Below are 27,175 nucleotides of genomic sequence, written 5' to 3' on the forward strand. Positions count from 1 at the left end.
TGGCTTCTCTTGTTGCAGAGCATGGGCTTTAGGGCATGCAGGCTTCAGTAGCTGCAGCTCCAATTTTCTAGATCACAGGCTCAGTAGTTGTGGTGTACAGGTTTAGTTGCCCCACAGTATGTGGAATCTTCCAGGATCAGGGATCGAACCCATGTCCCCTGCATTCGCAGGCAAATTCTTAATCACCGGACAGCCAGGGAGATCCCTAAAGCAATGTTTCTTAAATATTATCATTATATTCCCACATCTACATGACACACACTCATGCACGCATATACATAACCAGGATGTTGGGCTTTTCATGCTGTCTTATCTCTCTTGCCTCATTTTCAAAGATGAAAGATAGAAACCTACCCAAGCTGTATTCAGATGAGGGGAGAAAGTAAGGGCTGGTGGCAGCGTAGGGGAAAGAGTAGCAGGAAAGAGAGGAAGATAAACCTGATAAGAGTTGAAGGGGATGGCTTGTGCTAGCCTGTGCTGCAGCTCTGTAGCTTTGGTCTTGGTCATTCTGTTGACATGTGCTCACTATCTCCCCATCTGCAACCCCAGTTCAGAGTCTGAGAACTGGTGTGGAAATGGCCCTTCTTCAGGGAGGCCTTAGGCCAGACCCCAAGACTAAGTTAGATCCTTGTGTTACACACTCTCACAGCACTTGAATCTGACCTTGGTGTCATTTATCACAATTTTAGTTACATGTTTTTGAGGCTAGGCAATGGCACCCCACTCCAGCACTCTTGCCTGGAAAATCCCATGGATGGAGGAGCCTGGTGGGCTGCAGTCCATGGGGTCGCTAAGAGTCAGACACAACTGAGCGACTTCACTTTCACTTTTCACTTTCACGCATTGGAGAAGGAAATGGCAACCCACTCCAGTGTTCTTGCCTGGAGAATCCCAGGGATGGGGGAGCCTGGTGGGCTATAGTCCATGGGATTACAAAGAGTTGGACATGACTGAGCAACTTCACTTTCACAAGCATCCAACAAGGCTTCCCAGGTGGTGCTAGTAGTAAAGAACCTGCCTCCAAATGCAAGAGACATAAGAGATGTGAGTTCGATCCCTGAGTCAGGAAGATCCCCTGGAGAAGAGCATGGCAAACCACTGCAGTATTCTTGCTTGGAGAATCCCATGGACAGAGGGGCCTTTCTGGCTATGGTCCATAGGGTTGCCAAGAGTTGGACCCAAATGAAGTGACTTATCATGCATGCATGCAGGCATCTGACATACTAGTGTTACTAAAAGGTGCTCAGTACGTATTTGTTAGATGAATGAAGAGGAAGAGGGTAGCAAGATTCTCATTGAATTAAACATAGTTACTGAAAACCATTTTAAGAAAAATAAACTTTGATTTGTATTTATTTTCTTTATTATGAAAATAGGAAAAAATATTACTTATTCCCCATGTCACATTGTGTGCTGTGCTAAGTCGCTTCAGTCGTGTCTGACTTTGTGACCTCATAGACTGTAGCCCGCCAGGCTCCTCTGTCCATGGAATTCTCCAGGCAAGAATACTGGGGTGGGTTGCCATTTCCTTATCCAGGGGATCTTCCCGACCCAGGAATCGAACCCGTGTCTCTTACGTATCCTGCATTGGCAGGTGGGTTCTTTATCACTAGCACCTCCTGGGAAGTCACACTGGATAGACTGAATAGATATGGAGAAACTCTGGAGTAAAAAACACTATTCAAGTCCATGGGCTAATGATAATAAAGCACAGGCTCCCTACCTATTGAGTTTGGGGAGCCATTGTACATTCTTTCCATGGAATCTAGGCCCTGGAGATGCTATGTATGACAATGTGTCCACCTCTAGGAGGCTTCTTTCCACCCACCAGGGATCTCTCCAAATCACCCAGCAGGAGCCAGAGCCAGGTTAGAGTGCCTGCCCAGGCTACATAAGGACTGTTAGGGATCAAAAATTATGGTTTCCATTACCTTTATTTATTTCCCCCATGGGAATAACTGAGTTAAGTTGAGTGAGCACAAAAGATTTGAGAAAAGAGTTTCCTTTAGACTTTGACCCTGGAACCCAAATACTGTTTCCCATGCTTCTCCAAGTTTCCATTCCCTGTCACTCACATAGGAGCCCCCCTCCCCACCAGCCAGCAAGGAAGCCAGATTTTTCCAGTGGGAGGAATTGCAAGGGGGGTGCAGATGTTCCACGTCAGTACATTTCAAGGACAGGTCCAACCTGTTTAGCCTTTAACTCATAAACTTGCCTTTTCTTCTCAATATACCATGATCCAGCCCCAGGCCACCCGGGCTCCCCTCAACCCCCAGTCCCTTAGGGGAAACAAGGTCCTTGCTGGCTGAATTTCACATGCAATTCCCAAGTTACAATGAACACTGCTCTCCTCATGGCCACCTGACACCAGAGCGGTTGCTCAACCCTCCCTCATTCCCATGCCTGCAGGGCTGGAATTAACTTGGTTCCCTGGGCCCCTGACTAAATCAACTATTTCCCAAGGTGCCCTTCTGCTTTCTACTGCTCTTGATTGATTTCATCCCGAGTTTCTATTCCCTTCCTCCAGCTTGAGCTTTCTACATCCTTGAGGATTCTCCCCTTGCCTGTCATACTCAAGTGGACTGTTTTCTCATAATGCCCCTCCCCACACCTGGCCCAGGCTCTTGTTTGGATTCAGGAGTGGTCCTTTACCCATCAGCAACTGGCAATCACCAAACACACACAGTTTCCTGAAATCACCTCAGTGTCCCCTGCCAAGAGCATCTAATTCCAGAACACACAGAACAGGGCAGATGCCTGTAGAAAAAAAAAAAGGCAAGATACAAATATTACCAAGCTTTCTGATGAGAGTGGTTTTCAGCAAAATAGCTTGAACTGGGAATGGCTAATCAAATCATAATCCATGAAAATCTACTCAAGGACATTTTACAACGCTTTCCTAGGAGCATTCTCTGAGAATACAAGTATCAGAACTTTATACATTGGGCTTATTTCTAGGCCTGACCACATTTTTTAAGCAGGGAAAGTGTTACCAGTTCAGAAAACCAAGAAATGTGTTGGCATTTGATTTATTCTGCATGAAACTTGCTCCTTTTTCTAGTTTGGAGGTTAAGCAGGGGGACGGAAAGGACAACGACATTGATGTTGATACCTGTCCCCTTCCCTACCCCCATCTGCTACCTTGAAACCTAGCGGGTCTCCTAAATAAGCTGATGTGCCAGGCAAGGCCCATTGTAAGTAGCACATGAATGAAGTGAGAGAGAAAGGAAACTTAGGAAGGCTCAGAGAGCCCTTAGTGGGGTGTTGGGCATATTGTGAGCGCACAGTCAATGTTAGAGGTGCTGAGGAGGAAGGAGAAGTGATACGGAACCAATGGCCAGATGACCTTGGATCCTACTGGAAAGAAGGGGTCTGACAGCCAGTGTCTCTTTGCCCAGGCACTCTGCCTTTCCAGCCGTGGCCCCTCAGGTTGAACAGCTGAGACTTTGTTCCCAGACTCACAGGTGTTCAGTCCCGCACACCTGGATGGAATGTGGTTCTCACCTTCTTGCAGTTGCTGAGTTGCTCTGAGGGAAATGCTGTACATTTTTTCAAAGGGAGCCTGCACTTATATTTGCTCACAGTGAATTTTAAAATTCAGAAGATGAAGAGCTTGTTGACTAACTAAATATGTCTGTTTGGGTCCATTTGTGGCCCCTCCCAGGCAGAGGCCTCCCCCTCCCGTGGCTGTGGGCTCCAGAAGCAGGGTGGACAGTGGGGTATGAATATGTGAGTCGTTGGTCTTCTTGGACCCCAAACATATTTACAGAGCACAGGATTTACAGTCAAAAAGGGTTTTTTTTAAAAAAAACACAAGTGGGCAAATCCTAGATACTCTCTATGTATGCAAACCTCCTTTCCAACAGTTATGAAAGGACATTCTAAACTTTAAATGAGAACCCTGTTGGCGAAGCTCCACCCAAACATCGCGTTGAAAGGAAGGAGATCACATAAGAATTGCTACCTTCAGGACCTGAAGTCTCCCCAGTAATGCTGTGACTCCAGAAGTAGGCAAGGGTCCTTGTTATAGCCCTGGCTCACTTCCCCACCGCTGTTCATCTCACGTCAAAGCATAAGCTGGTAATGTACACCAAGGGATAGAATTCGACCCAGGGTCAGGTCAACTTGAACAGTTCTGCACAGAAGTCCAACTTTAAATTCTACCCTCTGTGGAAGCAGTCCCCTCCTGCAGCTGCTCACTCCCAGCTGCCCAGCCAGCTGCCACCAGGCCAAAATTATCCCTACCTCGGGGTCCTCTCCACACATTGCCTAGGGCTCATATGCTGACCCATTAGCTGGAATTGCCCACAGTGAAAGTCAGCTCTGATTTTCACTTATATATATATATTTGTAACTATAAAAGGGCAACTTAGAGATACCCCTCACCCTCAGCATATGTGGAATGAGATAATACAAAAGCTTGCTGAGTCAAACCCCAAGAACCAAATCGAGCCAGAGATGATGTGAATGTGGAACCAATCAAAAGTTTCCTGGCTTAGAAAGGCCTGGCTTAATGGTTCTCTTTAAAATATTTTTAAAATTTTCAATCATGTAGGATGGAATCCTCACACTCTTTTTCCAGATCCTTGGTGGTGGTGGTGGATTTTTTTTTTTCTTTTCAAGATATTGAGCCTGTTTCTATGTGTCATTAGCAGAATTTGTGGGCAACAGGAGATTGGGTGTGACATTGAGGCTGGGAGTCCCGGGCAGCAAGAGGTCGAGAATCAAGGATTCAGGATCAAATCACTGTTGCTTCTGTAGTGAGAGGTTGTCACCCAGGCAATTAAGTGTATATTAATTTTCCAGCAATGTAGTTTGACAATCAGCACATCAAATAAAATATTTCACACCCAGGAAAGGCCAAATCACATTCCTGCATGTGTGTCCTTAAGTGGTGTTTTTATGGAAGGAAACTTTCTTTGAAACAAATGTCAGAACAGCAGTTGAGCTTATGAAAGGCACTGAGAAGCCATGGCACAGAGGTTTTAAGACATTGCAGGTAAAAAGCACAGTCCTCCACCTCAGTGCCTTGCACGGTCGTCACACACGTTTGATGCTTGGATGGCCCATCTCTGTGTACAGGTGTCCTCACTCACTTGCACATCGTTCACAGCAAAACCTGGTAATCAGACTGCTTGTGTATGAGAAATGGAAGTGGCTGGCGGATTGGTCATCTGGTCCCCCAACTGCTCAGCCTCAGGACAAGAAGGGATCACAATGCTGTATGGGATTCTATCTGCACATCCCTGGATGAGCAAGGAAATTAAGCTGTTTTCTTACACAGCTGAGAGATTCAGGTGCTGTGAACCCCAAGTGGAGAGCTTCGATCCACCACCACACTTCTGTCTGGGTTTCTTGGAGGGGGTGTGATGGGTATTTGCCGGTAACCTGTGCCTGAGAAGGAGATTAGGGTTGGCCTTGGTCCCCTGCCTGGGGAGGCCCCTGCGATTGAGAGATATTGTGGTACATCATCAGGAAAAGGTTGCCACAAATCTCATTTCTGTCTCTGCCTTCCCAGATGCCTGACCACCGCCTCTTTTTTTTCATTCATTTGTACATACATTCCTCAAGTATTTACCGAACACCTATTTCAGGCATAAGCCTGGGCTCGCCAGGGCAGGAGTGTACAGAAGACGCTTGTTTTCTCCTCTCCCTCTCAATGGGTCTTCTCTCCTTCTCTCTCTCCCCATAATTCAAGTGGTAACAGGGGTGGATGGAGGAATATCCAAAATTCATCCCTGTTGGAGACATCCTTGCCAGGAATTTCCAGCAACCCCCTGGGGAGAGTGGCAGATTGATGAGAGTCCAGCTGGGACTCACAAGGGGGTGGAGGGAAGTGGGGGTGAAAGGAAACCCGCAGCCAGGCTGTCTGCCCAAGCCCAAGCTATAGGTCTCGTTTATCAGGCACTTGCTCTGTGCCAGGCTCTGGTTGTGCTGTCTCTCCTACCTCGTTCAACCTTTCAACCCATGAGATAGTTATTATACCTGGGCCTGTTTCTTTATGAGGAAACTAAGGCCAGGAGGGGGAAGTGACTTGCCCAAGGTCACCCAGCTAGGAAGCAACATAGCCCCAGTTCAAGCTTAGGTCTATTTCCAATGCCCAGGGATTTTAAAAACTCAGAATGTGGCTTAGATGTCAGCATTAAAATAGTTTGAAAGTATAGTATTAGTCGCTCAGTCGTATCCAACTCTTTCAGACCCCATGGACTGTAGCTTTCCAGGGTGCTCTGTCCATGGAATTCTCCAGGCAAGAATACTGGAGTGAGTTGCCATTTCCTTCTCCAGGGGAACTTCCAGACCCAGGGACTGAACCCAGGTCTCCTGCATTACAGGCAGATTCTGAGCCACCAGGGAAGTAGTTTAGGAGCTTCTAAAAGGTTCTATCAGCCCTGTTTCTCTCCCTAGTTTACTTTATTTTTTGTATTCAAGAATTATGATTTTAGGGAACTCCCTGGTGGTCCAGTGGTTAAGACTCAGCACTTTCACTGCTGTGGGTCTGGGTTCCATCCCTAGCCAGGAGACTAAAATCCTACAAACCTTGTGCCACGGCCAAAAAAACAAAAGGAATGGTTTTTAATAATAGCTCCCATTTATTGAGCACTTACATGTCAGGAACTATACTAAGCACTTTTACACTCATAGGTTTCATTTACTCCTCACAACACCCTAGGAAGTATCGTTGTTGTTGTTACTATCCTTCTTTTACAAATGAGGAAAGCAACACTGAGAAAGCCCAGGGTTACTCAGCATGTAAAAACTGAGCACAGCTTTATACCAGGTTCATCTGACACATCAAAGCCACTTAGCTGCTAGAGTATCATCTCGCCTTGAGCCCTCTATGATATTATTTTGAAGAGTCTTTCCTCAGACTTTCATCTCACCCTTTCCCTGTCCATATAAATCTCACCCATTTCTGTCCTGTAAGTGAGCTACGGCACTGTCTCCTCTATAATCTCCACCCCAAGACCACTTATTATTCCCAATACCCAATCAGCCTAGACATCCCAAGCATGTATCCATATAGGAGGATTCATAACCAGAACATTACTAGCACCAAATTTTTAGTCACCTTTATAGATAAGCTCATGGAATCTTCAGAAGACAAAGCCATAAATTCTTATATTTAGAAATAACACATACTACTTAAAACTTGATTTTTTAAAAAATGCCTCCTAGTTTGGTGATCTCTCACCAGCAAAATCTCTCAAATGAAGGGGAAAATCCACCTTCCTGAAAATCGGTTTATTTTATAAACAATGATAAGGTGGCCCTTTCAAAAGTGTTGCTTAATTAGTGATTCAGAATTTAAACATACATTCCTAGTGATGTGTCCAGAATGACCATATCCCTTGAGAAGGACAATCCTTCCTATTTCTTTAATCTGCTCCTTCCCCCTGGTTTTGTAGCACAAACACCAGGGCAGCTGCCATTTTGTGCCGAGAGTTTGTCTTTCCATTTTCCAAGGGAGCAAAGAACAAGGAATATCTCTCTTATCTCCCAATCCCCTGGATGGGGTCATGCCCTTTGAGGACTTACTCTATTTCAGCCTCCACCTCTAGGCAGTCAGAAAAATAACTCTGAACCACCCAGAGAATGAACACCTGCTTCAGTGACTGTCCCAACGTGAACATACTAATCTCCGGGTTTAGGAGAGGGTCGCCTTCCATGCAAAATGGCCAGGCTCTTCTGCTGGGTCAGCCCTGCTGGTTTTAATAGCGCTGTCTTGATTTCTAACAGCTGAGGGCCACAGTTGTTCAGTTCTTATTGTGAGCTAGTACATGGCTCAAACAATGAAAGATTCTTCATGAGGAGTCTGAGAGAATGCCAGATGGTAGTATTCGGGGAAACCAGCTCAGTTCCTTTCTCCAACATCTCAAGCTAGTGCCTTTGACCAGGAACCAAGAACATCCCAGCCCCACTGCTTTCTTAATGCTCACCACGTGGGCCTTTCTTAAAGTGAGTACTAAAATGTTTCTGGAAGCTCAACTTGTATGAGGGCACCAGGGTTGCCCAGCAAGTTATTTAGAACAAGGAGCCAATGTGAAGTCCCTTTCAGCAGTCTGTTCCCTTCCCCCTCCCATCCAAGCCCTGCACATAGCTTCACAAACATCCAGGCCTGGTAAACATACCCCAGCATTCCTTTTAAAGACATGATGAAATCAGAAAGAGACACAATCTCTGTCCTCGGGGTGAAAGTAGGACCATGTGATTCCCCACTTCTGTAACAAATGCAAGAGTTTGAGAAAGTGCGGTACCTTTTTTCCAGTCATAGAGATCTTGAGGGTTGAGCTTGCAGGCCATTCTTCAGAGTTGGGGTTGCCATATTTGGTGGCTTTGTACAGAAGCTATGCACATTTCCCTTGTCAAAAATAGATGGAGAAGGCCTGAATATATAGCATGTCTTAAGGTGCATTATACTCTGGGTCACCATGCAGCTCATGGAATAAATGTGTTCCACTGAAATCAGGAATGATAGCTTGGTCTTAAGAAATCAAAACTACAAGGAGTGATCAGTGACCTTGAATTATCTTCTCTGAGCACTTCTGAATTTCTGTCTCTTATTTATTGCTTTTTTTCTCGATTCCCTCTGTTTGAAAAGCTATTAGTTTCCTCACCTTCCCATCTGTCATCACCCCATAAATAATCTATGCCTCTTTTTGTAATGTCCTCTTTGTCAGACACCTGCCCTGTATTATTTTCCTAGCACTGGCAAATACTAGAGAGAAAACTCTGGAAGCTCCATGCTTATGGCAGATGCTTCCAATCCTGTTTTTGCCATTTACTAGCTTTGTGTCTTTAGTGAGTTCCCTAATGTATCTGATCCTCAACTTCTGTAAAATGGGGCTATTACTAAGAGTACCTCCCACATGGGGCTGCTGTGAGGATTCAGTGAGATACTGCAAGTAAAGCCCCTTAGCACAGTGTCTCAGTAAATGTTTGTTTCTTTCCTTCCTTCCTTCTTCAGAGGAATTTCAGTTTCTCCACCAGATAGCTGCCTCTAAAGAACAGCCTTAGGTGGACTCAGTTTCTTTGTTCCCATAACTTAGGGATACAAAGGAAACTTTAAAAAGTGATAGTGGAAACACAAATGACACATTCAGCTGCTGTCTAACAGGCCTGCCACCTTCAGCCTGTGAATACTCTGTTCTTCCTTTTGTCATTTTCAAACCTTGGGCTATTCTGGAAAGTTCGTCTCTGCCCCTCACTGCCATTTGCCCTCTTAGAGCTTCTCTCAGCTTTTTGCAGCTGTGGGAAGTTGCTCCCAGAGGCCCTCTGTTCCTTTTGTTTGCTCTGCTCCCTTGGCTGAGCTTGAGAGTCAATTCTTCTCCCTCTCCTAAACAACCCGGCCGCCAGCACTGACGCAGAATTCACCACGTATCTTGAAGCAGTGGTCCATAGGTCAAGTCACTGCAGGACTTTCCCTTCCTTGCCACAATGATTTGCTCACTGTAGTATCTTCCAATTTTGTAGCTGGTGTAAAGGCGGAGAGAAACCAGGCAGGCTCCTGGGAAGGCCCAAGGCCTAGAGCCTCCACCCTTCTGGGCCCCCATTTCCAGTTTTAACATGTGATGTTTGCCTTTGAGGACCTTACAGGATTGCTGCAAGGATCAATGCAGATAACGAGAGAACACACTCTACGGGAGGGGTGTCTCTATACACAGAAAAGATAGCCAAATTAAAGAAAAAAGCAGAGATTTATTGCCATATGTGACTCATATATATTGAAACAAACTTCCAAAAATCCTAGGATTCTGTAATTGCTTAGAACATTGCAAAGAAGTACAAAAAGAGGGGGGAGTTGTTTCCCCCACTCCTTTCTAGGTTAAATAGAGAATATTTAGACTTTTGAGCACTTGCCTTACAGCTATGATGCTAGTTCCAAGGAGCAGAGCCCCAACCCTTCCATTCAGCACAGGAACTTTGTAAAGAGAACCCCCAGTGAGACTTTCAGAGGTTGTGCTGCTTGAAAGGGCCAAGTCAGCCCCCCGTCATTTAGAGCTGGACAGTAAGCCCCATTCTGATGGCTACATTGTGACTCACCCTCCCTTCTGCCCTGGCACCTTATCCTTGTCACTGCCACCAATATCAGCAAGGGCTAGTCACAACAAAAACCTGGCTGAAGACTCAGGTCCCTGTGAGGCCGTATTGTGTAGTCCTGTATATATCAGGAAGATGTATATAAATAACTGCATACTCTTACGTGTGTGTGTGTGTATTCTCTCCTGCCTATATTCATGATATATACACTAATTTTGATCACATTATGATACATGATTATGAACACATTATGAATTATGATCATATATTATGAACACACACATGGGAACACACACGTGGCATTTGGTGATAGAGCCTTCAAGACACTGTAATCTAGCCTCGCACATAGGACAGGAATTCCCTCTCCAGCCATCCTGACAAGTGACCACCCAGACTCTACCGGAAGGCCTGCAGAGAACCAAGGAAGCTTAGTTCTACAACAGACTTCTCTGTGCATTTTTGGACAACTTTTAAAGTTAGAAAAAGTCTCCCTGATATTACACTAAAATTTCCCTCCCTCTTTCCACTCTCTTGCAGGCATCCAGTACCATCAGCAGCTTTAGACAGTACCTTTAGATAGGCTCCTTTCTTTCTAACTCCCTGTCTCCATTTCTGGTTAGTTATCATCTTCCTAATCCCAAGTAGAATTTAACGTTGTAACAAGACAAAGAGTCAGAATGTTCATCCTTTCAAACTCTTATCTCAGGAAGGAGGCATGTGTATCTGTTCAATTTGTTGGAAAAAATATATGTATTAGTTTCCTAAGGCTGCTGAAGACTCTTGAGAGTCCCTTGGACTGCAAGGAGATCCAACCAGTCCATTCTAAAGGAGATCAGTCCTGGGTGTTCTTTGGAAGGAATGATGCTAAAGCTGAAACTCCAGTACTTTGGCCACCTCATGCGAAGAGTTGACTCATTGGAAAAGACTCTGATGCTGGGAGGGATTAGGGGCAGGAGGAGAAGGGGATGACAGGATGAGATGGTTGGATGGCATCACCGACTTGACGGATGTGAGTTTGAGTGAACTCCGGCAGTTGGTGATGGACAGGGAGGCCTGGTGTGCTGCAATTCATGGGGTCGCAAAGAGTCAGACACGACTGAGCAACTGAACTGAACTGAACTGAACTGAAGGCTGATGTACAAAGTAACCCAAACTGGGAGGCTTAAAACAACAAAAATACATTCTCTCACAGTTCTGGAAGCTAGAAGTCCAAGATCAAAATGTCATCAGGGCCATGCTCTCTCTCTGATGGCCCTAAGAGCGGATCCTTCATTGCCTCTTCTAGTTTCTGATGTTTGATGAAAATCCTGGGCCTTCTTTGGCTTGTAAATGATCACTCCAGTCACATGGCTGTCTTCTCCCTGTGACTTCACATCATCTTCCCTCTGTGTCCAAATTTCCCCTTTTAGTAAGAGCATCAGTCATATTGGATTAGAGCCCACCCTAATGATCTCATTTTAATTTCATTATCTCTGTAAAGACCCTATTTCCAAATAAGGTTACATTCTGGGGTACCAGGGGTGAGGACTTCAACATATGAATATGAGGGGACATAATTCCCCTCATATATATACACATATATATACACACATATACATTTATAGCTAAATGATGTTAAGTTCAACAGCTTGGCCCTTGAGAAATATTTTAGAAAAGAGGCCTTTGTTCTTAGTTAAGGGGAAGATAGATTTTCAGGAGGAGAGGCCCTCCTCTTTTTGTTGTTAATATATATTTTAATAGTATTATATATCACATATGTATATATTATCAGATATAATAATGTAATAGGTTAGCCTAACATTATTTATATGCTACATATTTACTTTTAAATATATATACATTATAATAGACAGATGATAAACACAGGTTCAATGTATCATGTATCTATTTTAACAAAAGATTAATTGCATAGAGAAGGTACCAAGCCAACACTCTGCCTTAAGTATTTCGACATTGCGGGGATAAGGACCTATCATACCAAAAGTCAAATTTTTGTTATATAAAAGTTACAGATAGCAAAGATGGACAGTGATATCTACCAGCGAAATACAATAGTATATGCAGAGATGGGGTCAACTTTAAAGCATTCTAGGGGAGCACTTAGGCTGGGGGCACGAAACAAAACCTGGAGTTAGCCTGGATCTCTCTCAGTCTGGAGTTGGTGGAGTGGATTGAGCAAGTCTGGCCCAGAGTGAGCCAAGGGTCAGCTTGCACCGGGGGAGACTTAATCCATCTTGCCTCTGATTTTTCAGGAACCTCTGGTGCTTTTTGATTTCCACCTCTGTGCTCAGAACTGACAGTGGACACGTAGATGAGCTCTGAGGAGGAACAGACATCCAGCCCATGTTTTGGTTCCTCCTTGTAGCTAAGGGAATCCATCCACGGATGACTTAGGAGATGTGTGTCCACTGGCTTCAGTCAATCCAGTGGTTCCAGGAAGCCCCTTGTAGGCACCCAGCGCTCTTCAGTACCTTGCGGACCTGGGACTTTCAGTTCTGATGATACTGTGTCTCTCAGTTGCCTGACTTGGTCTGGGTGGTCTTAAGAATTTCTTCTCTCCTCCTATGTAAAGCCAAACCAGAGAAAGTTGCACCTATCTTCTGTGTAGAGGTTGACTTCATTTACTTATCTGATACCATCAGAGTGGGGGTAGCCTGTGAATCTCCCATTACATCGAGGCATGCTGACACTTGTTGTGCTTGGTTGCTTGATAGCAGGAAGGAGGGCAGCGACCTGGGTTGGGGAGTTAGTGCATGGAGTGCGGGCTCCGTTTCGAGTGGCTGGTTAGGAGCTAATCGAGAGGGCAGTGAGTACAGTTGGCCTGGGCCAACATACAGTCCTTGGCATCAGTGAGCTCAGTAGACAGGCAGGTGGGTAAGTGGGCAGGACTCTTGATGTGGGCCCTACACTTTCTACCAAGAAAATTTTCACTGTTGCCCCAGGACTTCAAGGAGGAGTTTGGGGAATGAGTGGAGGAAAGATTTACAGTAACAAGGTTCAGGCCTTTAGGGGCTGGATAAGGAGGCACAGGGGAAGATGGTAATTTCTGGTGGTTCCTTCATTCTTTTATTCAATAACTATGTACTGAGTACTTACCATGTACCAGACACTATAGTAGATCAAGACTCAGCTCCCTAAGGAATTTACAGCCCAAGGATTAAGGGATGGGAAAAAATAGTAAGGATCATGGCAACAGCGGGAAATAGATTTGGGTTTTCCTTTCTTCTTAATGTGTGTGTCTGTCTATTCGTCCATCAGTCCATCTGTGTGTGCCTGTATATGTGTGTGAGAGAAAAAGAGCGGGAGAGAAGGATTTGCCTTTCCCACAACGTCCTGGCCTCAGGGCAATGCCTCTTTACCTATTCCAATATGCAGGCAAGCCTCCCAAGCTATAGGCTCCCTAACAATGGGCAACAGCTTTCCTACCAAAGAAACCTTTTCTAAACCCTTTCTCCCTCTCGGGAGTCAAGGGATGGTGAATGGCCTCAGTCAGGGTGTACGCACATGGACCAAGTGGCCACAATCTGGGTGGGGGCATACACAAGGTAGCTTTGGATTTGAGAGAGCCACATATTAGTCAAGTCAGGTAAAAATCAGCCAAACAGTCTGTAAAGTAAACTGTGGTTTGATTTGGACTTAAGCCATCCTTCAGCTGGGGCCATAGACATGCACCTCACTTTAAGAAAACCTGTACCCAAAAATCCCAAGTTTGAAAGGGAGAGAGGAATGTGCCTGACCGTTTTTGAAAGCCACCTAGAGCCCTTGTTTATTGACACAGGTGTATCAAAGAGGTGGTGAAGCCCTTGAAGGAGCGTCTGATTCAGTCCTCTGCCTTCTGATGGTAACACCCGGAAGTCATCTTGGGCGAAGGAGCCTTTCTCTGGTTTGGGCAGCCTTCCAGAGATGACTAATGGGTTAAAAAGGCGGCCATGCTGCTGCGGACTTGCAACCTCTGCCCAGACATAAACTTACCTTGTCTTTTGAAATGAGAAGGGACTCTGAGGCTTTGTGGCAAAGGGTGTCATTTTCTGAAAAATCAAACTCAAATAAATTATTAAATTAACACATGAACTGGATTAGGGGCACACATTTGGGATTTTCCTTACATTTTATGGAAATTATGAAATACATCCCTTCGTTCAACTTTAAAGACTGAACTAACTCAGCTTCTCTTCATGAAAGGGAACGGGTTCCCATAACCTGATATTTACCATTTCCACCAAAGTACAGCTTTCTATATTTATTTGGAAATGCTTATGTTCAGTCAGGGTATGGTTTACCCTTATTATGACTTGATTTCACATCAGACTCCTCACCTTTTAGTAACCAAATTTATGACCCAGCGAAAACTTCTCTCTCTTACAAGGAGCTTGGATTCTTACTTATTTCGCAACCTTTATTTGTGCATGAGATGAACCATGACATTTAAACTATGCTTGATAGCTTAACAGATTATAAGAACAAAACCAGATGGCCCAAACAAAAATAATGCTTTGATTGCCTTCAAATTCAATGTCAAAAATTAAAAACAGCTTTCAAAAAGCCTTGCCTTTTTTTTTCCCAGAAATGACTTTGGATCATATATATTTATATAGACTTTTCTGCTCCCTGCAAAACTAAAAGTATAGAAACTAAAAATTTAACAATCATTATTTTGAGATCAAAGAATGCTTTCTGTTTTTTCTCTATCTCCCAATTTTTCTATAGTTTTTTTCCCCTCCACTGTTTCCACCTTTAGAATCAGAGGGGGAAAAAAAAAAACACACTTTTAATGATTAGTTTAATTTGAATGAAATCTTTCCTAGGGTTGAGTCAAGGTGTTTTCCTCGGTTGAGAGAATGGACATTGTTAAGCATTAGCAGTTCATAATTCTTCTTCCTCACCAAACAATGAATAATGTGTGGTTACTTTAACAGCTTGCTTCATGAGGCTGGAAAACAAAACTGGGCCCAGATTTCTTTAGAATAAATGTAAGTTCTACAAAAGCAGTAATTAAATTTTCTAACTCACCTTAATGTACCTTCAACATCATTAATATAATCACAATCCTCACTTTCTTTGAGAGCAGCAAACCAAGTAATTCTTTATAACTGGGCCTCAATTTTAAAAGGCTCCCAAACTTTGAGATAGTTGGCTGGGCAAAGTCAACATGTGACTATTTGAATTTCTAAACTAAAGGGTCCACAGAGTGTTAGGATTCTTCTGTTTTTATTTTTTAGAAGGATTTTTATTCCAACTCAGATTCATTTTTCTTCAAATCAGCTGCAAGAGCATGAACAAACTTTGCTGCAAATCAATGCCCTGACAGTTATATTTCCCTGAGATAATTGCATACTGCTTTGGAGTTTCCTTTTCCCCTCTGTTTCCTTTTGTTTTGACAACAAGATTCTGGGAAAACAATATACAAGTGATAACTCTGCTGTCATGAGTATACTGAATTTTAACTGTTGACCCCAAAAGCTTCCAGGAGCCTATGGAGTGAATTCTTTTTCCAAACTGTTCTCAAACCAGATGTGGAAATGTTTAGCTAATTCCCCTCCCCATTCCCCATGCAAAGAGTTCATATGTGTCTTTAACGACATCAGAGGCGATGAGGAGGCAAAAGCCCTGTCTGCTTTCAAGGAGATTTGTGTTACACATCTCCATTTGCTAACCAACATCACAAGACTAAGTTAGACTTCAGCTTTTGTCTCTCTTAAAAAATATCTTCTTTACCATGAGATTAAAAACGCTCTGTGTTTAGACCAATATTCAATCTCTTTCTTGTAAGACATTAAGAAATAGAGTTCATATTCCCAGAATGAAACGCTTCATGGTTTTTTTTTTTTAATGTAAAGGATGTATTAAGATTTAGGCTTATTAGGGCATTTTTTTAAAAGGGGAGAGGAGGAAAACTCTTTTAAAAGAACTGATGGAAACTGTGTATGCATGAACCACATTTAGAAAAACAGAAAGCTACTGTACTCTATGGCTGCAAGGAAAGCAAACATTTTGCATCCACGTGTCATTAGCAGCTCTGGATTTACTGGCCTCTCTATAGCTCAGTTCAGGACTGTAGTACCAATAGCTGAGCCCTGTTTGGTTATACAAATGCATCAAAGCTCATAGATTCTGGGATGTCACAGGGATAATTTGCGGTTTTTCTAACAGTCCAACCTCCTCTAAGAAGCCAGGGTGAATGTTCCCTTCTCTGCAGTTATTTCTTCCCCAAATCTTAACTCCCTTAGCTCCTGGGATGCTGTACACAGACCCAACTATGGCTAAAAATAGCTCTAATTTGGCATCCCCGCACAGCCCTCTCTTCTCGAACCCCCTTCCCATCTTTAGCCCTTCAGCCCTCTTTTTCCTCTGCTCCCCCTCACCCTGTAATCAAAGCCCACCCTCTCCCTCCCCAGTCAAGTCCAAGATCCCATTCTACCAGCGCATCTCAGCTGGATGTTAGAAAGGGCTGCTGACCTGATGAATTCACACTGTGTTGTGAATGAGTTATAACCATCCCTTAACTCACACCCACACTCCCACACACACACTCTCTAACTTCCCTGGGAATTGCAGGCATTAGGGAAAGGAGGCTGCCCAGTTCTGATGACCTGTACTCAGCAAAACAGAGCAACTCCCCAAGAGTGGCATTAAGCTAAGCCTTAGCAAGTTCATTAACAAGTGCCTTCTGCTCTCTCCTGATGTCCCAACTCCTCTCTCTCACCTTAGACAGGCGGCCATTTTTCTTCCTTTGGTCACACACAGATTATGGGATCTTAGTTCCCCAACCAGGGATTGAACCAGCACCCCCGGCATTGGAGGCACAGAGTCTTAACCTCTGGACTGCCAGGAAAGTCCCTAGAGATGCAGTCTTAAACATAGGTCCCAGTAACTTCATTTTTCAGTTTTATCTGAGCCCAAGCTATGTTGTCACACACATTTATTGCTCCAATCTTCTGGCAATCTTGTGGTTACAAGAAAATCAGAGGAAACAAATTCTGTCCTATGCTAAATAAACTCCCAAACTCAGTGATGTTTACTAAAACCCTTCCTTCAAGACTGATTCAGTGAATGTAATTCAAAAAGTTAATGTTGGGGGTGAGAGTGAGGTAGTCTAAAATGATTGGTTGGGGGGCAACTGTAATGTTTCTCAGACAATCTGGGCTTTTTATAATTCTCTTTGGATTAAAGGAGGAGAAGGGAAGATAGAAAACATGCTCGAGGGAAGGAGAAGAAATGGATGGCTAACTCTCCGGATGAGAACACAGCCTTAAACTTGGTCTCAGTTTAGGAGTTTGAACAACAAAACTGGAGTGGAAGGATTGTTTCCCTGGCCTATTTCCAGGAAGTACTTAAAAGGGAAGTTTTTGTTCAGGGCAAATAGGTCCAGACTGTGAGACGACGTAGGAAGGAGGAAAGAGGGAGAGAGAGAGAGAGAAGAACACTCCTAAAGTGAGCTCAGGACAAGGTGGTCTTCCTGAGACCAAGACAGTAGTACGGCAGTGATGGCGCGATGACCTCAGCTTCCAGAAGCAACCTCAGCAAATGCACATCATTCTGGAGCAAGTAGCTTGTTTATTTAGCTGTTGAGTCATTATCCAGGAGCAGCTGGCATCAGAATTCACTTGGTTTTTGTTGTTGCTGTGGTCATCACCATTGTATTTTGTTTGGTTGGTTTTTTGGAGGCGTAAGAGGGTTGAGTTTTCGGTTTGGTGTGGCTGTTGTTTTCTGTTCGTTTTTTTCTTTTTTTGCTTTGTGGAAAACAAACCAAAAAATAGTCTTAAGAGAGACATTTCAGAACAAAGAGGAAAGGAAGGAGCCAGGTAAACCTCTTAGGCTTCTCTTTACACCTCAATATCCTCAAGAGAATGAGGAGTCAGTAACAAGGGAGGGAAAGACAGGGGCACCAATCAGATCAAGCGCTGACATAAAAACAAAACTTTCCATCCAGGCCACAGCACCTGGCTAGCGGGCTCCTCTGCCATTAAAGAAAACAGCAAATTCATCAGTATCAAAGGAAAAGAAAAAGCTGCATTTTTGCAACTGAGAAAGAGGGGAAGAAAGAACTGTCTTGGGATGCTTTCTATTTAGCACAGTGCTGGGCACATAGTAGACACTCAATAGATCAAATGAGTTCATTTACTCAAGGATTACTTAACTCATCAAGGAGCAAAAGTGAGACCCTGCATAGACATTTCCTTTGAAATGTTAGTCACTTTTCTATTTGATTTATTCTATTTTCACTTTTAAAATGAAAGCTGAGTTGAACAGTACGTGATGATATTCCTGTTCCTTCCTTCTTTCTTCATGTGTACCCCTTCTGAAGCAGTGCTTTAGACGCTTGTTCTTAGCATGACTCCTTTTTCCTCTTTATTACTCTGCCTGTCACTCTTTAGGAGGTAAAGGCAATAGGACTGGGAAATGGCTACAAAGCTTCCTATTGAAAAAGAAAATAAATTTAAAAGACCAGTGAAAATAAAAGAATGTCAAGCAAAGCATATGACTCCATGAGGTCCAAGCCATGGCCACAAAGAACACCTTAAGAGATGCCTTGACAATCAGTGTGTAAACTGCAAACCCATGACTTGCTTTCTTCAATATGGGACTTTTGGGTAGTTTTCATGTGTAATACGGATGGGGAAATGTCCAAATAAAAACCATTATGTTTTTATTTCTGCAATTTCACTATTTTACAAAGTGTCTTGAGGAATATATTAGGGAATCTATTGGTTATAATGGCCTATGATGCTACAGCTGGCATTTATATATATACATATATATATATATATAATTGAAGTATAGTTGACTTACAATGTTTCAGGTGCACAGCAAGGTGATTCAGTTATACAAATACACATATATTATTTCTGAAATTATTTTCCATCATAGGTTATTACAAGATATTGACTATAGTTGCCTAAGCTCTACAGTAAGTCTTTGTTGCTTGTTGTGTATCTATTTTTTAATTAGAAATCTAGCCTTCTATTCATATTAAGTCAAATAAGTAGAATCAAGATATCATAATTTTTTTAGTTAGGCAAGAATTCATAAGTTTTCTAAAATATATATATTGTACATACTTACACATATGTATAGAAAATTTTTTCTACTACACTTGATAAAGGCTTGAGAAAGAACATCAAAAAAAAGAAGAGATGCAGAAATTGGGGAATGTAAACTAAATGAAATGGGAGTACTGGATATGAAATAGAAAAAGTGAAACTAACTAGATAAAAGTAAAAGGTCATCATATAGTCCAGTTGTTTTTAAACATGGCTACTGATTAGAAACATATCTGGAGCTCTGAAGAAAAAAGCAATATCTGAACATTTGTATTTTCAAAAAATTTCAAGATAACTCTGACATGCATCCAGATTTTAAAAAGTGATTATAGGTTTTTCTATTAGATCCCACTTTTGGTGATATAGAGTTACATTATTTTTCTATTGACCAATCATGATACAATGGTATTAAGTGAGTAATAGTTACATAATCACAAGAGTAAAAGATGTTTATTCATTTTCACAATCAATAGCCACTGCTGGCATTTTTAAAGCATTCATTTGATCACTTTAAATGAGCCACTTGTTTGTCAGAAATAAACCACAATTTCTTGCTGGGTTTTCATTTAATTAAATTTGTTGCTAACCAAAAGAAGGCAATAGAGAAGAGTTCATTAGTATGGTATAGGGGAGGACATTGGGGCCTTCAGGAGGAAAGTGCTGTCAGCTTGAATTAAACTGTTATTGTCTGTCACCTTATTTAATGTTTGGCATGAAAACAGTTTTGTTTTCTTTTTTGTTGGGGTTGCACACAAAGGAATGCCACTCCTAATCAGTGTAGACTTTCATTGCATATGTGAGGAAGTTTTATACCAAAACAACATGGTAAAGTCATTTAAAGAAATCATTGTAGTTATCTAGAAACCCATGCGTTCCAACAATGAATGAAAAATTCAGTTCTCTCTCACAAAGATATTTTCCTTTACTTCTTATTTTTTTTTTCAGTTTTATTGAGGTATAATAGACAAATAAAATTGGAAGAGATTTAAAGTGTACAACGTGCTGATTTGACATACATTTACATTGTGAAAGAATTCCCCCTATTGAGTTAATTAAACACATCCCTCACCTCACATGTTTAGCTTTTTTTCTTTTCAGTGAGAACATTTAAGTTCTACTTGTTTCACTTTTTTTTTTCGATGCTTTAGGAATGGCCTCTTTTTTTTTTTTTTTTTTGGCTGTACTGTGGCATACAGGATCTTAGTTCCTGGACCAGGAATAGAACCCATGTCCCCTGCAGTGGACGCAAGGAATCTTAACCACTGGACCACCAAGGAAGTCCCTGGCCTTTTGTTTTGTTTGTTTGTTTGTTTGTTTTTTAATGCTCATGTTTGAACTTACCATAAGAAATACGATGATTTGCCTTTTGTGTTTTTGTGTGTTCTAGAACTCCTCAAGAGATAGCTTCCTGTTTCCTGAGAGTCGTTACCTGATAAGCTGCCAGAATGAAAGTTTTCGAGCTGATAAGAGAGCTGATCATCCTCACCTCTGTGTTTTCCGCCTGTTCCGGACAAAATCCAATGACTGTACTATGCTCGACAGACTGGTTCATGGTCACGGTACACCCCTTCATGTTGAACAACGAAGTATATGTACACTTCCATGAGTTACACTTGGGCCTGGGTTGCCCTGCCAACCATGTTCAGCCATATGCCTACCAATTCACCTATCGTGTGACAGAATGTGGTATCAGGGCCAAGGCTATCTCTCAGGACATGGTTCTCTACAGCTCTGAAATATACTACACTTCCAAGCATACCTCATCTAAGTATGTGATTCCAGTGTCATGTACTGCCCCGCTATGTTCCCCATGGCTTACGACGTCCTGCTCCAGGAACTTAGCCCCCAACGGAGGGGTCACAACCCGGAATGGCGAGACATGCTATGAAGTGTTCACCTTGTCACAGTCCAGCCAAAGGCCCAACTGCTATTGTCTGTCTTGTGTCTACAATGAAAGAGGGCAGAGACGAGCCCCACGTCACTAAGTAGACAAATAGAAGCTCTTATGACCCTCCTATGTGTGCTTTTGAGAAAAAACAACTCATGGTGATTTCATGAATGAGCTTTTTAAAGAAAAATTTTTTTTGTATATTTTTAGGAGTAAATAAAATCCTGCTGGCATAGAAATATCAGTTGGGCATTTTTATTTCATAAACACATACAAAGCTTTTACTATGCACCAGACACTCTTCTAAGTGCTTTACAAATATGAGTGCCTGGTCCCTTCTCAAAGATGACTTCTGTCTCCTTTAAGGGCCCCCAGTGAATCCCTCCATCTGTCTATGCATGTCCTTGAAACTCTACACCACCCAACTTAGCACTTAGCCACATACCTTCTTAGTTTGATCTATCACTTTTCTGTATCACTTTTTGTCCATGGAAGGCAGAATTCACACTAGTGGTTTATAAATCACCAGTGGTTCTAGGAATCACTCAACTCACTTCCCACCAACTAGAAGGTATACTCCTGAGGCCAAGGGGTAAATCTTATACTCAGTCACAGACTGATAGTACTCTGAAAAGTTGCCCAACTTATGTGAACAGAAAATTTTCAGCCAAACCTGGCTATCCGTTACTGTTCTCAAAGACTTGCAAAGGGAAGGTACATCAGTTTATTCAACAGTGAGTTCTCTGGGTCTCTTTTATAAGTGCACTAATCACATTCATGAAGACACAGTTCTCATGACCTAATTATCTTCCCAGCTCCTAATACTATCACACTGGGGGTTAGGATTTCAATATACAAATTAGGGAGGGGGAACAAATACCCAGTATATCACAGTCATGGCCATCGAAGAAACACAGCTGTTCATTTAAAAATCTCCTGCTCCTTCTTGAAGAAAACTGGGTAACAATCCCTGAAAACAATGTGTTCATTCAACCAACATTTAGCACCCTCATCCTATGCTCCAGGTATTATGTTAGATGCTGAGCATGCATTGGTGAATAAGACTAACATGGTCTAATCAGGAGGAGACAAGTAAACAAGCCTAGAGAGCTAGAAGCTATTCTAGCCCAGAGAATGGGCCTGTTCAGAGGCCTGAGGATCAGGGATGCAGCCATCAGAGAAACTACAATTAGTTTAATCCAATATAGTTGGGGTAGAGGGCAGTTGACAGAGGTGGGAAATGGGGTAGAAAAGTAGCAATAAACAAGGCTATGTACAAGAAAATGAGGACTGCCCTTCCCATCCTCTCTTCACAAGCTTATGGATTATTAAATACTAAAATACCTGTAAATAACATAGCAAACTGGTACTAGATAGAGTAGAACTGGACTACACATGCAGGTTGTGCGCTTGACAACCTCAAGGGGCAGTATTCGTGGAGACACCCCCGGGGGCTGTGCAACGTATCAGCCTTGGAGGACACTCAAGACCTACTCGCTAATAACAGTTGTTACCATATGCCTGATACATTATACACACGACCTTATCTAATCCTCACAGCTGCTCTGCAAGATAAAAATTATTTTCTCTGTTTTCTAGATGAGGAGTCTGAGTCTCAGAGAAATTGAGGCTAGACAGTTAATACGTAACATCACTGGGATTCAAACCCAGGTTGGACTAGCTCCAAAATGCATTTTCCTCCCCTACACTTAACACTCCCTCCCAGAGAGGAGAAGCTTCCAGTTGGGTTGAAAGAGCCAGGAAGATTTCCTGGTTGAGATGGGCAGTGAGCTCATTCTTAGAAGATAAGGAGGAGTTGGCTAAGCACAAAGTAAGACAAGGGGCATCCTTTGTGAGCATAAGAACTGGCACAGGGCAGTTAAGTGCACTGTTGATGGGAAGACACCTAGTGGGTTAGGGCTGTAAGTTAGGTGACAGGACATGAGAAGAACAAATAGAGGAAGGTGTAAAAGTGTAGGAAGAGATGAAAATGAGAATGATTTCAAGTGAAGAACAACAAGACTTCATTCATTTTAGCCTATGAAACAGTTAAATGTCTATAGAAGCCCCATTCCTGATCAAGAGAGAAATTGAGCTGTGCAGGCAAATTTGGAGTGTGACAGACTCCAGACCCTGGAGCAGAGAGGACAGGCTTCATGGAGGCCATGAGATTGGAGCTAAGCCCTGATCTGTCTGACAGGATATAGGTGAAAAAGAAGAGATTGAATCAAAGAAGATGTCATCACTTAGAGCCCTGGAAGCTCAGAAGACATGGCCAGTTCTGGCTTTAAGTAAGGAAACTGGGGTGAGGGTAAAGGATAGGGGTGAAGATGAGTCCAGGTTGGACAAGTTGAGTTGCAGATGATAGTGATATCCAAGAGAGCATGTCCAGGAATTAGTTCAAGAAATTGAGCTTCCTTGAACTGGAGCTTAAGAAAAGGGTATAAGAGGTAATTACTGGGAGATAAAGCCTTGGGAAGATGACATGAATTTAGGTGATTAGGATCAGAGAATGAAAACTCCCTAACATTCAATCTTCAAGGCACAGTTGCAAAAAAGAGAGAGATAACAAAGGATACCAAAGAGAAGTGATCAAGAGATGAAAGAAGTGTGACTCATGGGATTCTAGACCAGAGACCTGGGTAGGTTATTTTTTCCAGTGCAACAGATAAGTCAAGATGGAATAAGCTGAGGCCTCAGGAAATTGGGGGCATTTGAACTAGGCCTTAAGTGACAGAGAGGATTTCATCAGATGAAGATGGAGGGCAAAGGCATTCTAGGCAAAGGAAATAGCAAGAACAAAGATGCAAAGCAATATTGTATCAAAAATCATATTTTACCTGGGTAAAAATCTCTGTATAATTAGGCATGATTTTTTTCAGAATTCAGGAGTAATCTGTACTTGTTGAGTCGGACATGTCTTTACTCAGTAAAAGCAAACTTCAGCCATTTCTGTTCCATGTTTGATCTTTTCTGCTTGATCATGTGCTTCTTGAGCATGGGAGACCTTGTCCTACTTGCTGGTTTGTGTTGCTTTTCTCTTATGTAGTACTTGGTGAAGGTATTCAGTAGGTGCTCAAGCCCGTTTGGTGGCTGTTACTGAGAAAGGGCCTGGAAGTTCATAAGCATAGAAACCATTCAAAAGATGGGAAGATAAAAATGCTTTAAGAAAAAACCGCCTTTTGAGTTGGCTAATTTATTTACCTTTTGACATGCCACTCTGAAAGGGCATTTTCTTCCTTCATTGTGGTAATGTCCATTTCACTTTTAAGGTGACATGATTTATAAAAATCTAGCACATAATTTTAATCATATTTGTGATAATAATAAATGCTTTATTGCCCTCAAAAGAAATGAGCCTTTTCACATTTTGTTCACTCTCTGGGAAAGCCAAAAATGTTTGAAACCATGTGTTATGATAATTGCTTGTCAAATATTTAAAAATATTTCACTGATAGAAAGAGAGTCAAAGTAACATTTAAATTTTAATTCCTATACCCTGAAAACAGGGTATTATAATACTGATTATAAAACAGCAAACCAGATTTTTAAAAACAGTATAAAGTATATATAAATATCAAGGGCAAAAAGTCTTTTATCCCTAATTTTAACTAATAGGCCATCTTGGAGTTGCATGTCAATACTCCCATCCCTCCATTCCTCCATCAAGAAGGAAAGTCTGACCAAGCATTAAACTAAACACAGCATCTTCACACACACACACAGACAGAGGTGCACACACACCAGGTTTATAAGAAATACACTATCCTAAAAAAAGAAATACATCATCAAAGATCAAATGTTTAAAGAAAGGCTAATTTACGAAGTAACATCTTTTCATTCTTTTTCCCTGTTTTCTTTCAATCTAATTAGTACTGCAATCCCTGTGGTTGATCTCTATGATATACTGCTTAAAGTGTAATCATAGTTATTTATTCCCATAAAAAAGAGAAAGAGAGGACAGGGAGAGAGACAGAGACAGAGAGAGACATAAGGAGAGGGCTTTTAGTCTTTCGACTTTCTACAACTTTTTCAGAAGAAAACAAATGATTTGATCAGATTTCAGTTTATAAACTTATACACTGATTATACAATTATAAAACTTTCTATTTTAGTTATCTATTGCTGAACAATGTGCATGCATGCCAAGTTGCTTCAGTCACGTCCGACTGTTTTCGACTCTACAGACTGAAGACCACCAGACTCCTCTGCCCATGGGATTCTTCAGGCAAGAATACTGGAGAGAGCTGCCATTTCCTCCTCCAGGGGATCTTCCCGACCCAGGGATCAAACCCGTGTCTCCTATGTCTCTTGCATTGGCAAATGGATTCTTTACCACTAGCGCCACTTGGGAAGCCCTTGCTGAATAACAAATTACCCCAAAACAGGACTTCCCTGGTGGTCCAGGGGGCTCAGTCCTTGGTCAGGGAACTAAGATCCCACAGGATATTTGGTGCAGCAAAAAAAAAAAAAAAAAAATTACCCCAGAACAACAACTAGTTATTCTCTCATGGTTTCTGCAGATTGAGAACCTGGGCACAATGTAGCCAAGTACCTCTGGCTCAAGATCTCTGAGGAGATGCCATCAAATTGTCATTTCAAGGTGCAGCTGGGGTTGAAGATTCCACTTCCAAGCTCACTCAAGGGGCTGTTGGCAGGAGGCCTCATTTCCTCTCTGTGAGCCTCTCCATAGGCTGCCTGAGTGTTCTTATGGTATGGAAGATGATCATGACAACAAAGATAGGAAGTGGGAGAAGCGGGAGGGAAGGAGAGGAGGGACAGAGTCCAAGCTGGAAGCCACAGGCTTTTTGTAACCCAGTCTCAGAAGTGACATCTCGCCACTTCTGCCATGTTCTATTTGTTGGGGAAGTAACTCTGGAGGTCCAGCCCCTACGCAAGGGGAAGGGATTACACAAAGGTGGGAGCACCAGGAGGCGGGATCACTGGGGACCATCCTAGTGATGACCTTAACTCCACAAATGAGACATTGTTCAATTTATCTGTGTATATACAATCAATTTACAATCAATGGCAGGACACAGCCTGGGTAGAAAAATACATGATAAGTCGCTGCTGTACCCTTGCCTCTGTCGGTTCTATTTTCCTTCTCTGGGGAAAATAAGTCCTACCAGCTGCAAATTACAAGTCTGACTGATTGGTGAAAAGTATTCCAGAGGAAGCTTCTATTTATTTTTCTAAGACGACATTGCTGAAGACATTTAAAGCCAAAGGGGAGAAGTGTAAAAGGTAAATCAAATAACATAAATGATGATGCTAGTTCAGATCAGACCAATGATTTCCTAATGCAATTCAGTGGGAGTGGGGAGATGGGGGAATCTGAGTCACATGTATGTGTATGCACATATTTTTTATATATCCCTGAAGAAGGAAATGTCAGCCCACTCCAGTATTCTTGCCTGGAAAATTCCACAGACAGAGGAACTTGGAAAGCTACAGTTCATGGGGTCACAAAAAGTGGGATACAATGAGTGACTGAGCCACACACACTATATATATATATATATATATATATATATGGCATTAGCCAGCTTCAAAGTTGAGAGGCAGGGGACTTTGCTCATTGATTTTATATGTATATATATATAATATACATTATATATATATAACTATATATATATATATATATATATATATATATATATATATATGTTCAGTTCAGTCGCTCAGTCGTGTCCGACTCTTTGCGACCCCATGAATCGCAGCACACCAGGCCTCCCTGTCCATCACCGACTCCTGGAGTTCACTCAGACTCACATCCATCGAGTCAGCGATGCCATCCAGCCATCTCATCCTCGGTCGTCCCCCTCTCCTCCTGCCCCCAATCCCTCCCAGCATCAAAGTCTTTCCCAATGAGTCAACTCTTCGCATGAGGTGGCCAAAGTACTGGAGTTTCAGCTTTAGCATCATTCCTTCCAAAGAAATCCCAGGGCTGATCTCCTTCAGAATGGATATATATATAAATACTAACACAATGAATGCTTCCCATCACTCTTCCCATTACTACTTTTTTTTTTTTTTTTTGCTTTGTTCCTATCCAATCCACAACCATCTGGCTTGGCCATTGATGAAGTTCCTGTAACTTATCTGAAGGGTAATGCAATGAAATCAGAGTAGCTCCCAGAATTATTAAACAGCAGGAACCGAGAGGGGCTAACAGGGTCTGAGCAGGTGGGGGATTGCAGGAGGC

The 27,175-nt window shown here is 42.4% G+C and overlaps 1 protein-coding gene across 1 annotated transcript in view; it reads left to right on the forward strand.

Moving 5' to 3' along the window:
• PLAC1 (placenta specific 1) overlaps positions 1 to 21,206 on the forward strand; it is a 36,705-nt gene extending 15,499 nt beyond the window's left edge. The window contains exon 2 of the mRNA XM_005700315.1: positions 20,467 to 21,206. Within this exon, the coding sequence (XP_005700372.1) occupies positions 20,525 to 21,064 (540 nt within the window). The 5' untranslated portion in view covers positions 20,467 to 20,524 and the 3' untranslated portion in view covers positions 21,065 to 21,206. The remainder of the gene's footprint in view (positions 1 to 20,466) is intronic.
• The last annotated feature ends 5,969 nt before the right edge of the window (positions 21,207 to 27,175 follow it).

This window comes from Capra hircus, assembly GCF_001704415.2.
Source record: "Capra hircus breed San Clemente chromosome X unlocalized genomic scaffold, ASM170441v1, whole genome shotgun sequence".
Classification (NCBI taxonomy): Eukaryota; Metazoa; Chordata; class Mammalia; order Artiodactyla; family Bovidae; genus Capra; species Capra hircus.